Source organism: Monodelphis domestica, chromosome 6, assembly GCF_027887165.1.
Source record: "Monodelphis domestica isolate mMonDom1 chromosome 6, mMonDom1.pri, whole genome shotgun sequence".
Taxonomy (NCBI): domain Eukaryota; kingdom Metazoa; phylum Chordata; class Mammalia; order Didelphimorphia; family Didelphidae; genus Monodelphis; species Monodelphis domestica.
Genome location: NC_077232.1, coordinates 126846247 through 126860170, shown reverse-complemented (window position 1 = coordinate 126860170; position 13924 = coordinate 126846247). Strand labels below are relative to the sequence as shown.

The following is a 13924-nucleotide window of genomic DNA, read 5'->3' as shown; positions in this document are numbered from 1 at the left end:
ATTTTAGGAAGGATGTTGGAAAACTAGACCAGGTTCAGAAGACTGATCAAATTGGTTAGGGTATTAAAAACCATGCCATAAAGATCATATCAAAGGAACTGGGAATGCTTAGCCTAGAGAAGGCAGGATATGAGAGAACATGATAGATTTCTTCAAGTATTTAAAGGGTTGTCACATAGGAGAGGAATTAAGCTTGTTTTACTTAGCAAATTGAGCAATGAAAATTATACCACTAATGATTTATACTCATGTATGTATATGAGAACATTTTGTAGTAGAGTTATCTAAGAATGAAATCAATTGCCTCAGAAAGTAGTATGTTTACTCTCCTTGGAGATCTTCAAGCAGAGCCTGTCTTAGATTATGTTAGAAGGATTTTCCATTCAGATGGTCTTGGCCTCTGAGCTCTCAACCAATTTTTAAGATTTTGTGATTTGTTTTTAATTTTAAAAGAAAAAATGTTTTTATTTAACTTTTTTTGTATGCAAAGCTATTATAAGACAACAAATTCAGTATTTTTTCCTCCATATTTGCTTTTAGTATCTTTGAAAAAAAATTAAAACCCTCCCTTCCATCTAAGACTCAATACTACATATAAGGAATAGGCAATGGAGGTTAAATGACTTGCCCAGGGTCACATATTTAGGAAGGGTCTGAGGCCAGATTTGAACCTAAGACTTCCTGTCTCTAGACTTGGCTCTCTATCTACTGAGCCACCTAGCTACTCCCCACCCCACTTCTGGTATCTTTTTATGGAAACATAAAGATCACTAATCATTATCATAAACCTTAACTTTTAATAAAGGAAAATTATATTTAATTCTCTTTCCACTATAAAATACCTAAATGACATGATCAAGTCATTCAGACTGAGGAACCTGAATCACATATACTCATCTATTATTGATTCATGCTCCTTAAACCCATAGGAGACTCAACTGGCCATCATATCTCTGTACCTCAAGCTTATAGGAAACAACATGAAAGAAAGTTAGATTGTCATGACTCTAAATTCTGACCTTCTGAATTCTTTTGGGCTAGCATAATGGTATTAATTATTAGGTAGGTGCTAGACTCATGATTTATACCTAGAAGTGTGCAAATTTAGCTTATACTGCCCTTACCACTTTCCCTCTACCTTAGATATTTATTTCCATGGAGCAAATTGACAGAGAAGAAGGAAGTGGCAATGATAAATTCAGGGAAACATGAAGACCTCTTGATTTTTTTTTTCAATGATGCCTAGACTAATTATTGTTTAATACTGTTTAACTTTCATTTAGATGATAAGCTCAAAGGATTTTTAGGGAAATATAAAAATTGCTTTTGTTTTCCTTTAATAGGTTGGACAGGCAAATGATGAATCTTTGACCAATCAGCTTATAGATCATCTCATGGGTGAAAGTGATGGCATGCCTAAGGTATTAAAGTCATTATGCCTGTGCTGTTTTCAGACATATTCTTTTGTGGCAAATGCTTTTATGTAGGTTTTCTTCAAATGAATTCATCTTAAGTCCTAGAAGATTGTAAAACCTAATTTAAACTAATGTGGGATGGAGGTAATAAGAAACTTGAGTTGGTGAAAAGTTTTAAAAGAAAAACGGTTTTATTAAAGTCTTAACATATCGAAAACTTGTCAGTTTTAAAATATTGAAGTATATAATTGAATTTTGGAAAAGAAGAGGTACCACTGCTCTGAATATAGCAATTGGATATAATATAGAGAGGCATCATTGAGGTGGAAAGACATCATTGAAAAGGCTACAAGAATAACAAGACTGTGAGAGAATGCCAAAGCAAAAGGACAGTGTGTGTGTGCATGTGTGCATGCGTGTGCATGCACAAAATCTTACCACACAATGTCTTACCTATTTATCTTCCTGATGGTGTATCAGAAACTAAGATAGGAGCAAAGTTTTAGAGAGAGGGTTATAGTAAGGATGGTACCAGTAGTAGGGGCTTTTTGAATATTTAAATTGACCTAGAATATACTTTCATATGATCAAGTTGCTGTTTAAAGTATTAGAGTATGTAAAAACATAGATATAATGACATTTATAAGACAAAAAAGATAAGAGATGTATGGAGAAAATAAAAAGCAAAACAACCACACCACCAGGGAGAGAGATGGTATTGATACATATATGTTCCGCCAGTGTAGGATCAGTATTTTGAATATCTTTTTGACCCAAAGCACTATGTATATAGGAGATTCCACAGATACTTATTTCATAAATGGATAAAATTGTTTTGAGACAGAATGGATATTATGATTAGTCATATGTGGATTTAGAATCTCTGGTCAAATTTCTTCTGTTTGAAATACCACAAATTTTGTAGTCAAATTAATGAAGTTTTTGCTTTGTTTATTGCTATATTTGAAAAGGTTATATATGACTACTTCATATCCAAGTATTTGGGAGACTCCTCCTTTAATTTCTATCTAAGAATCCCAGAGAGTTAGATGACTTATGGTAGAACTGTTCCTTGATACCTTATACCTATCAGATTAGCTAATATGACAGAAAAGGAAAATAGTAAATGCTAGAAGGATATGGGAAAAGTGGTACACTAATGCACCGCTGGTGGAATTGTGAAATTACTGAAACATTTTTTTAAACCCTTACCTTCCGCCTTAGAATCAATACTATGTATCGGTTCCAAGGCAGAAGAGTAAGGAAGAGTTCCAAGAGAACAATAAGGGCTAGGCAATAGGGGTCAAGTCACCTGACCAGAGCCACACAGCTGGGCAGTATCTGAGGCCAGATTTGAACCTAGGACCTTCCATCTTTTGGCCTGTCTCTCAGTTCACAGAGCTACCCAGCTTCCCCCTTATCCAAACATTCCTGAGAATAATTTGGAACTATGGCCAAAGGTCTTAAAAACTTTACATGCTGGAAGCTAAGATGGCAGAATTAAAGGACACTCCACTCCCTGGGGGGGGGGAGGAAGAAGGGGGAAAAGGGGGAGGGGGAGAGATAGATGGAGGAGGGAGAGAGAGAGAGAGAAAGAGAGAGGGGGGGAGAGAGGGGGGGAGAGAGGGAGAGAGAGAGAGAGAGAGAGAGAGAGAGAATGAATCACCTCACAACAAAGGAAAGCAGAAGGAATATATCTTACTGGGTTAAGAGGAGACCATAGCCCATGTAGCACAGATCTGTGAGAACCAGCAGAACTCGGATAAACGTAACATTTTGTGACTGCCAGAGGCAATGAAGCAGCATAACAGGGATAGGGCCAGCTTTGACACAAGTATAGAAGGCAGAGAAGGGGGCACTGGTTCAACCTAAGCCACTTGACAGGGGTAGTTGAGAGGAAGGAAACCTATAAACTCCCTCATGGCAACAGAGTACCTGAGGCAATGAAGTGGCAGTAGGGGACTGGCCTAGCCTAAGCCATTTGGAACAGGCAGCAAAGGCAGAGAGAGAAGGAACCTACAAACTCCCCATGTAGTAGCAGAGTTCCCAAGGTTGAAAGAGCAGAGCAGGGACTAGGTCAGTCCATGAAAGTGCAGGGGGACTGGTAACAGAGAGTGCTGAATCTAGCTGGACAAAACAGTTGCAAGCCTCCTCAGAGCAAGCCAGCAGAGTCATCCCCTCAATAGACAACCATGGGAAACAAAGGTAGCCAATCCTACCTAAGTACCAGAGAAGAGTACTATACAAATTTGGAACAGTGCTCCTTCTATCCCCCAAAAATCTGCTATAGAAAGTTAGGATTGGCCAAATAAAAAAGGAAAAATAACCTCCTAAAAATAGAATTGGGCAAATAGAAGCTAATGAAACTATAAGATATAAGGAAACAATAATACAAATTTTTTAAAAAATGAAAAAAAATCTAAAATACCTCACTGGAAAAAAAATTGACCTGGAAAACAGATATAGAAGAGATTATTAAGAACCATCAGTGTACCTGAAAGCCACAATAAAAAAAAACAAAAACCGGAACACCATGTTACAGGGTAAATTGCCCTGATATCCTTGAAAAAGAGGCAAACATAGAAATTGAGAGAATCTACTTCCTGAAAGAGATCCCCACATAAAATATCCCAGAACTATGACAGCCAAATTCTAGAATTATTAGGCCAAGGAAAAAGTACTTTAAATAGCTAGAAGAGAATAATTCAGATATTGTAGAGCAACATGTTGTCTGTGTTCCATAGAACTTAGAAGCTTCTACATTAAAGGACCAGAATGCATGGGATATGATATTCCAAAAAATCAGAAGTCTAGGACTACAACCAATAATTATATACCCAGTAAAACTAAGCATAATCTTCCAGGGGGGGAAAATAACATTTAATGAAAGAGGAATTTCATACTTTCCTGACCAAAAAAACATAGCTGAAAAGAAAATTCAATTAGAAAATTTGATGCTTAAGAGACACATGAAAAGGTAAACTGAAAATTTAAGGTTTGAATTGAGTACATTCATACTTGGGCAAGGTGATTCAGTTGAGAACTTTGAACTATAGATGTGGGCAAGGAGTGGTGGGGCTTGATGTTGGCCTTTTCCCCCTCTCACCCCAATGAAATGCAGGAAAGGTTGCTTTACTCCATCCCCTTGTGGATACTGTCACTCCATTATTCATTTTGAAGTGGTATTTTAAGTTTGGTTGGTGAGGATTCAAGTGGTTTGAGATTTCCTTGTTTCTATTTTGCCATCTTGGCTCCTCTTCCAGAAAGAAGGAAGCTCAGTTTTGAATAGGTTAGTGAAATACACTTTTGGAAGATCACTTTGGCAATTGAGTATAGGATGGATTGAACGAGGTATCTGAGGCAGAGAGACCTACCAAAAGGCTATTACAATAGTAGAGGCATGAGATGAGGAAGGGTTGTATTGGGTTGGTAGTTGTGTGAGTGTAGAAAAAGAGTGCATTTTTTAGAGATGTGAAGGTAGAAATGACAGATTAGATACGAAGGGGGTGATAATGGGCGAGTGATAAGATATGAAGGGAGCATAAAGTTCTTAGTGAATTGCTTCAAAAATTTTAGGGGGGTATATGAGGATAGAGAAGATATAAAAAGGATGCCATAGTAGTTGGAGGAGAGATGAAGTTTTTAGTAGCTTCTGGGGAGAGTGGGATTTTGAATGATTAGGGATGAGTGTAATGATTACCTTGCTATCATGAGGTCCCAGTTGAAATTAGAATAATAGAAATTTGTAATGTAACCATTAAACACCATTTGGTTTGTAGGAAAAGTGAGAGTAAGGAGTTGAGAATGACTGAAAAAGGAGGCAGTTAGCCTGACTGAAGAGGAGGATGGATAGTAGTGTTCTCAAGAGTAATGGAGTTGAGGAAGAAAAGAGTGTTTAGTGGGGAAAATAATGAAGTCTCTTCTGGACATGTTACATTTGAGGTTTCTAAAGGACATCCAGTTTGACAGGATGAAGAGGTAGTTACTGATGTGAAACTAGGCCTTGAGAGAGAGTTCAGGGCTAGATATATAGATCTGGGAATCAATTTCTGCATAGAGATTATAATTGAATAATGGGAGTTGATGAAACTACCATGCAAGATAATATGGAGGGAGAAGAGAAGAAAGTCCTGAATAGAAGGAAGAATTAACAAAGAAGATTGAAGAAATTGACAAATAGGTAGAACAAGAAACATGAGAAAAGAATGTCATAAAAACCTACAGAGAAGAAAATATCCAAAAGAGGATGATCAACAGTGAAAAGACTGAAGAGAGTTCAAGAAAGATGAACAATGAGAAAAGACATTTTGATTTAGCAATTAAGAGATCGCGGAGAACTTTGGAGATAGTAATTTCAATTAAATGATGAGATCAGAAGCCAGATTGCAAAGGGTTTAGAATTTAGTGAGAGGAGAAGAAATGGAAGTGATTTTGTAATATTCCTTAACTCCATCAGGATGCTGTGAATGAGTTGGGTGGTAGGAGAAATTTAGTGTTGGTGTTGGACAAGGCATTATTGGCAATAAGAAAAAGAGGCAGGTAATTCAAGTGTTTAAAGATCATGTAGAGGTGAATTGTTTAACCCAAGGGTGAAGGTGGTGAAGGGAGGAGCGTGTAGCTAGTGCAAAAGTGATTGGCCCAACCCCATACCAAGATAAAATCAAAATGAGTAAATGACTTAAAATATAAAGAGTGAAATCATAAATAAATTAGGTGAACATAGAATAGCATACATGCCAGATCTTTGAGAAAGGAAGGAATTTAAAATCAAGGAAGAGATAGGAGAACATTGCAAAATGTAAAAATGAACGACTTTGATTACATCAAATTAAAAAGTTTTTGTACAAACAAAATCAATGCAACCAAAATTAGAAGAAAAGCAACAAACTGGGAGAACATTTTTATAACAAAACTCTGACAAAGGTTTGATTTCCCAAATAGATAAGGAACTAAGACAAATTTACAAAAATCAAGCCATTCCCCAATCAACAAATAGTGAATGCAATGACCCAGGACAATCCAGAGGAACTTATGATCAAGAACACAATCCACATCCAGAGAAAGAACTGTGGAAACAGAAATGCAGAAGAAAAACATGATTGATCATATATTTTGATAGGTATATGATTAAGGTTTTGATATTAAAAGATCTGCAAATATGAACAACATGAAAATAAATTTTGAACAATTATATATATATATATATACATATATATGTATATATATATATATATATATATAACCCGGTGGAATTGCTTGTCAGCTTTGGGAGGGGGAAGAAAGAATTGGGAGGGGGATTATGAATCATGTAACCATGGAAAAATATTCTAAATTTAAAAAGGGGGGAAAAGGGGAAAAAAAGTGATTCACCCAGTAAAGAACTGAGGGTGGGGGGATTGTAGGTAATTGCAAAGATGAAGAACAAGTTTAGGTGTCATATGTAAAGGGAAAAATGGTAAGAGGGAATTTCAGAGTTTACAAACATGGATGTAGAACAATTATGAGTGATGACAAGATCAAATGTATGACTATCTCTTTGATTAAGTAGACTAGTCATCGGATTTAGATACATTGAATAACTGGGTAGGTACTTGAAGGAGTATCAATATGTATGCTGAAGTCTCAAAAGAGTCGGGGGTGGAAAGGAATGTGAGTCAGTGACTGAACTCATTAAGAATGTCTTGGGAGTAAGCAGATAACAGCTTGATTGACTGATAAATTTGGATGAATAAATCTTAAAGAAAGGTTACTGAGTGATATTGGTAGATAAGAGTCCAGAGGTGCCATTGGGGAACACAAATTTTGGTATTTCATGTCATTGTTTTCATTATTTATAATGAAATTATTATTTTTATTATTCTTTGACCCACTCATCTTTTAGGATAATTTAGTTTCCAACTAATTTTCAATCTCTGCTTCCAAGACCTTTTATTGAATATAATTTTTATTGCATTATGGTCTGAAAAGGGTGCATTAAAATTTCTATTTCTCTTAATTGTCAGTGCAGTGTTTATGCTCTAGTACTGTTAGTTTTTGTATAGATGAGAAAAAGTTTTACTATTTTCTCTTCCCATTCAGTTTCTCCAGTGGTCTATCATACACATAACTTCTCTAAAATTCCATCTTTAACTTTTTTATTATTGATTTTATAATTGGATTTATCAGTTTTGAGAGGGGCAAATTCCCCTACTAGTGTAGTTTTACTACTTCTGTAGATCATGGAACTTTTCCTTGAAAAATCTGGATGCTCTGCTATTTGATACATATGTGTTTGCTTTTGAGCAAAATGTTATTTCCATAATTATCTCTTAATTATGTATTTTTTCTTTTTGGCTTTGTCTGAAACCATAATTGCTACCTCTGATTTATTTATTTCAGCTGAAGCATAATAGATTTAGCTCCAGCCTTTTAACTTAGTTTGTCTCTTTGTTTCAAGTGTGTTTTTTGTTAACAATAGATTGTTGGATTCTGATTTCTCATCCATTCCTTTACCTACTTCTGTTTTATGAGTGAGTTTATTCTCATTTTTATCACCACACCATCCCATTTCTCTTATTTTCTTCTCTACTTCCCTGTTGGATATCTATATATATAAATAATAAGATAATATCTATACTCAACTGAATGTGTATATGTATTCTAACCTTTTTTGAATCATTTTGGGTAGGTTCAAACATTGCTTATTTCCCTCTCCTCAATAAGTTTTTCCTTTATTCACATTCTTTTATTTTATCCCTTCATTTTTTAGATTATCCCAATAATCAATTCACACACATGCCTTCTATTTATGTAGAATCCTTAAATTGCTCTCATAATGATTAAGTTTAAAAAAAAACCACTTACCTTTGGTCTTATAATTAATACTGTATATTGGTTACAAGGCAAAAGAGTGTTGAGGGCTAGGCAGTGGGGGTTAAGTGACTTGCCCAGGGTCTTAAGAGTCATATGTATCATAATCCCATGAAGGAATAGAAATAATTTAACCTTATTAAGACTCTTATAATTTCTTTTTCATGTTTTCCTTTTTATGCTTCTCTTGAGTCTTAAGTTCAATATAAAAATGTCTATTCAGCTCTGGTCTTTTCATCAGGAATGTTTGAAAGTCCTTTATTTTATTAAATATACCTTCTTCCCACTATAGGGATTTTGCTTCTGCTGGGTGTGTTATTCTTGGTTGTAATCCTAGCTTCTTTGCCTTCTGGAATATCATTTCTAAGTCCTTCACTCCTTTAACATAGAAGCTGCTAAATCTTGTTTAGTCCTAACTTTGACTCCTTGATATTTGAATGGCTTTTTTCTGTCTGTTTGAAATATTTTCTCTTTGCCCTGGAAGGTCTGAAATTTGACTATAAAATTTCTGTGCTTTTTCATTTTGGGATTTTTTTTTAAGGATGTGTTCAGTGGGTTCTTTCAGTTTGTATTTTACTCCATGGATCTTAGATAGCAAGGTAGTTTTCCTTTATATTTCTTAAAATAAGTTGTCTAGGCTCTTTTTAAAAAAAAAATCATGGCTTTCAGGTAGTCCTAATTTCTAAATTATCACTTCTATTTTCTAGCTCAGTTGTTTTTCCAATGAAATATTTCACATTTTCTTCTATTTTTTCATTATTTTGACTTTGTTTTATTTATTTTTTTATGAAGTCTCATAAAGTCATTAACATCCACTTGCCCAGTTCTGATTTTTAAGGAATTGTGGGGTTTTTTCCAGTTGGCTTTTGTATCTCCATTTCCAGTTGGCTACTTCTTTTTGGAAAATTCTTTACTTCAGTGAAATTTTGTGCCTCTTTTCCCATTTGGCCAGTTTTTAAAAAGGTGTTATTTTCTTTATCTTTTTTTTTTGGCTCTTACCTACCTGTTAATTCTTTTTTATATTTTTCTTGCATCACACATTTCATTTTCCTCTACCACTCTAATCTCTTTCTTTAGCTCTTCCAGGATTCTTGTTGAACTGGTGTTCAATTTGCAATTTTTTCTTTGATGCTTTGCTTGTAGTTATTTTCACATTTTTGACTTCTGGGTTTGTGTATTGATATTCCCTCTCACCATAGGAGTGTTTTGTGGTCAGCTTCTTTTTTGTTTGTTTGTTTTTTTTGCTCATTTTCCCAGCCTATTTCATGATTTTGACCTTTTATATTAAAGTTGAGCAATGCTCACCCTAGGTGGGTAGGCAATGTTCCAAGATTCAGGCTTTTTTGCATTGCCGTTTTCAGAGCTAGTTCTGGAGGTCTGTATTTTTGGTGCTTCTGAAAAGGAGGGGGGGAATCTATGGGGTATGCATTCTGGTCTTTACCCAAAAGCTTCCTTGGTCTTCTGCAGCCACAAGTGCTAAGGCTCCTCTTGGCTCTGGAACTGCATATGGGCAATGGATTGGTTCTCTCTTATGCTCAGTGCCAACTCAGGGCTCCCTCTAATCTCTTTCTGACTAGTTGCCCAATTCCCTTATCCTCTCTGGGCAGAGAACTCTTACAGCTACTACTGCTGCTGCTGCTATTACAAAGCCATCTTTGAGACCCACCACTGGTGTTCCTGCCACCTGTGCTCTAGGATAGCCCCTGCTCTGGTGTCACGGATCTCTTCTTCTTACCTCCTAAGTTGTCTTAGGTTGAAAAATATCTCACCCTAACCTTTTGTTGGCTATATCACTGCAGAATTTGATTTGATGCATACTTTTAAAGTTTGGAGGTATAAAGATTAAAATTTAGGGGAGACTGAGGCAGGTAGAAATTAGTTTCTCTCTGCAAGGAGTATTATATTTTTTAGAGGTTTATTAAAAGTTAAGGATTAAAGAAAATACAGGATAAGAAAAACGTGCCTAGGCCAGAGAGGCCTAGACAAGACCTCACCTACATTATGGAAAGAGCCACGTCTGCTCCAAAACGGAAATCCAAAAAAAGAGCCACAAAAGCCTTTGCAATCAGCTTAAATCCCTTCTCGATCTTGGCCCACGTGAGAATGCAAAGCATTCTGGGGAAGTGGAGCAAGGGCTTCTGGGATTGAAGTCCAAAGTTCGAGTCTATTTTTACAGAGGGGAATATCTGAAGAGGTCAGCTAGATTGCTGTCATTACTCTGTCATCTTCCCAGGGAGCTAAGTTTCATATGAGTGCCAGAAGATGGGAAGAAGAGAGAAAGGAAAGTTCATTAATTTGGATCAGGTTTTACAGAGAGTTTAATAGAGGTATGTGTGGGAAGATCTGGAAAGTGACATTGGGGAAGGTTGACTTAAGGTAGATAGGAGAAAGGGAGAAGGCCATTATGAATGAGGGAGCAGGCTTAGACTTCAGTTTCTACATTCCAGGATCATTGAAACAGAATGAATATAAGGGGGGGGGGAGCTGAACAATGGTAAGGAATGAGTTCAAGTACTGTATCAGTGGATGAAGAGTGGTCCATTCACAAAGGCATGAGAACTGATTCTTAAGGTAAACCACATGGCAAGTGGTGTTGTATCCTTCCTGAAATAAGAATCATCCACATTTCAAGAAAAACATACCTATGGTATCCTGGACATATACTATAGGAGATGAAATTCTGGGATAAAGAGTAGGATGAGAGGGTTGGTATTAGAGAGAAAATGGATGAGGACATTGCAGAAACTAATACTAGGGCTAGAGGAGTTAATTTTAATGTGAGAAATACTTGACTACTTCCCTGTGACCACTCACTAATCCTGCCACTTAAGGCTCTATTTTGGACCAATCTTGTGGGAGGTAGAGATGTTATACCTCTGTTCTGGGGACATCTGGTGAAAGGGAAATAGAAAGAAGGGAAGAGAAGTCCTAATCAGGAAGCATTTGGGAAGTGGGAATATAGTTACCAGTTAATCTGGTATTTAGCAGTTAGAATAACTATGGCTGCCAGTTATTCTGCATAGTTGTTTATAAATGAAGGACATGGTCTGGGACTGCATATCTGTACAGTTTGAATATAGGCTTTGATATACTATGTATTATATGCTGTGTGTCTTATGGCATTTTTAAAAATATATAGCACTGCCAATATAATGTCAACATATTTTCATTATGTTATTTAATTTAAGGATGCCAAATATCTCTTCCGTCTGTACATGGCACTGAAACAATACAGAGAAGCTGCCCAGACTGCTATAATAATTGCTAGAGAGGAGCAATCTGCTGGTAGGTACCCTTATTATGACTATGCCTGAAGTTGAAGGATTTATTTCATTCTCTCTGCTACTCTGTTTAAATTTATTTTCTAATTTCAACACATTGTGGCAAGAGGTTATGTTAGACCACTTCCAGAGTATCTAGTACTTGTGCTTTGGCTCCTTAGAAGGATCAGGTGTGATCTGACACCTTGACAAAAAGTGTGCATAACTAGAGGTTCCTGGTTGCCAAGAGCTGTGAGAGGTCATGGACAAGAATCACATAGGATGGAGAGACTATGATGTGTACTTGTGGAGGAAATATTAACATCTATGGAATAATAGATTCCTGGAAGTATAATTCAAGTATTTAAAAGCAAATTCATTAAAATTTAGGACAATAATTGTTGCACACAATGTATTATTTTGAATCCTGTGACAATTCAAACATGAATACCAGAGAGACAAAGATGAACTGCATTCAGAAATTTAAAGAATTTAACTATATCAACTGTGAGAAGAAATTTTACTGCTCAGTACCAGAAAAAATATACCACATATTATAATTTGATTTTCACCAAAGTAGTTATCTAAATTTTAAAAGAACAAAATGAAACTACCAGATGGAGGCAGTATTCAGCAGTAGTTACCAAAGGCTTTGTCATGCATACCCTTATCTAAGAGCCAGATCACCTGTTCTTCCTTATGGAGCCAAAATACTTGTGTCCAGCTCCATGAGAAGTGCTTCAATCTAACCCCCCAACCACAACATCATTATAAATGTATTTTTTTTTTACTGTTGCCTTATTTGAGATAATTTTTGCCACCGTTAGTTTTCTGGATTCACTTGAAGCATAACGTATTCTATTCCAAGCCCTCATTTTAACTTTGTGTGAATATATTTCACATTTATTTTTTGTCAATAACATCTTGTTGGATTCATTCTGCTACTTTTCTCTATTGATAGGTATTATTGTTATTAGGTGTGCTTTTCCTTCTATCTGGTTGCTTGGCATAGAAATAATGGAGAAACTGGCAGGAAATAACATTAAATAGAATTTGTGATAGAAGATAAGTAAGCTAAGTCTTAGACCAACACATCTATAGGTTTTAGGAAAGTATATTTCAGATGCTTCAGAGGAAGGATATATAGGATCCAGTAAAGTTTTGTAGGAGAAGTCCAGGAAGGATAGGAAACTTTGAAGAATTGTTATGTTTAAAATTATTTTGAGTGATTGATATCGGGTAAGAATATCAATTTGCTGATTAGGCTAGCATTATAACCAATAGACTGATAGGTCAGAGGTTTCTTTGAATGACCAAAACCCCCAAATACCCATTAGGCAAATCTATAAATAGAGTTTTAAGAGCTTATTATTCTGCCCCTACCTTGAATATTCCAAGACATCCCTAATTGGTAAATACCTAATTAGGAGTTGGTCCCAGTTCTCCCCAAAGGTCACAGTAGGCAGGAAAAGAATCATTGTCTCCTTTATCAACCAACCAAATTTTGTTAAAAGGGAGACATTTCTGGGGATTCTTAAGAATAAAGAAAATGTAAAAATCTGTAGTCTGCATGGTGCCTGTGAATAAAAACTCTGGCACATCAGTTCTCTCTAATACACAGGAACTGATTGGGGCCTTTCTAATCCAGGACCCTGATGTAGGAATTAATACTGTATGTGAACAATAAATTATCCCAGAAGGAAATTATGAAGACCAGGAAGGAAAACAATACTGATGAACAGGCAAAACAAGAGTTATGTGAATGTAGAAAGCATTGGGAATTCAATGGGTGTCACTAAAAGCAAAAGGCAAGGAATAATGGTAGAGCCTGGCACAGTCCATTTAAAATGATTTTAGGACTACTAAAGCTCTGAATTACTTGAGGCTACTAAGGGAAGTTAAGGACAACCAAAAAGGGTTTGGGTTTTTTGGAGCAGCTATACTGGAGAAGGAGGAAGTTCAAAGAAGGAATAGAACTACTGCTCAGGGGGGAGGGAAAAATGATTTTTTACACTTGAAATAGCAAAAATAGGGGGCAGCTGGGTGGCTCAGTGGATTGAGAGTCGGGCTTGGAGATGGGAAGTCCTAGGTTCAAATTTGGCCTCAGACACTTCCCAGCTGTGTGACCCTGGGCAAGTCACTTGACCCCAATTGCCTAGCCCTTACCACTCTTCTGCCTTGGAGTCAATACACAGTATTGACTCCAAGATGGAAGGTAAGGATTAAAAAAAAAAGAAATAGCAAAAATAGTTCACAGGGAATTGATATCCAAGTAAGAGAATATTCTATTACTTTTATGGATTCTAGCCATCTTTACAGATGAACTATATCCCTAAGTAATGAGAGCCTTAGCAGATATGCTTGCTTATCTACTATTTGTTACATATGAAATATCAATGA

General features: G+C 36.1%; 1 protein-coding gene and 1 long non-coding RNA gene across 6 annotated transcripts in view; one reads left to right on the top strand and one right to left on the bottom strand.

Moving 5' to 3' along the window:
• Positions 1-13924, top strand: part of LOC100022226 (WD repeat-containing protein 19-like) — a 183417-nt gene that overhangs the window by 135410 nt on the left and 34083 nt on the right. For all 5 annotated transcript variants that reach the window (XR_469031.3, XM_007496551.3, XM_007496549.3 and 2 more), the window contains 2 exons: positions 1344-1421; positions 11453-11549. Coding sequence is in view for 4 of the 5 variants with exons in the window: in XM_007496551.3 (XP_007496613.1) it covers positions 1344-1421; positions 11453-11549 (175 nt within the window). In the remaining variant the exon portion in view is untranslated. The remainder of the gene's footprint in view (positions 1-1343; positions 1422-11452; positions 11550-13924) is intronic.
• LOC103105348 (uncharacterized) overlaps positions 1-13924 on the bottom strand; it is a 55421-nt gene that overhangs the window by 30577 nt on the left and 10920 nt on the right. The gene's annotated exons all lie outside the window — the stretch shown is intronic.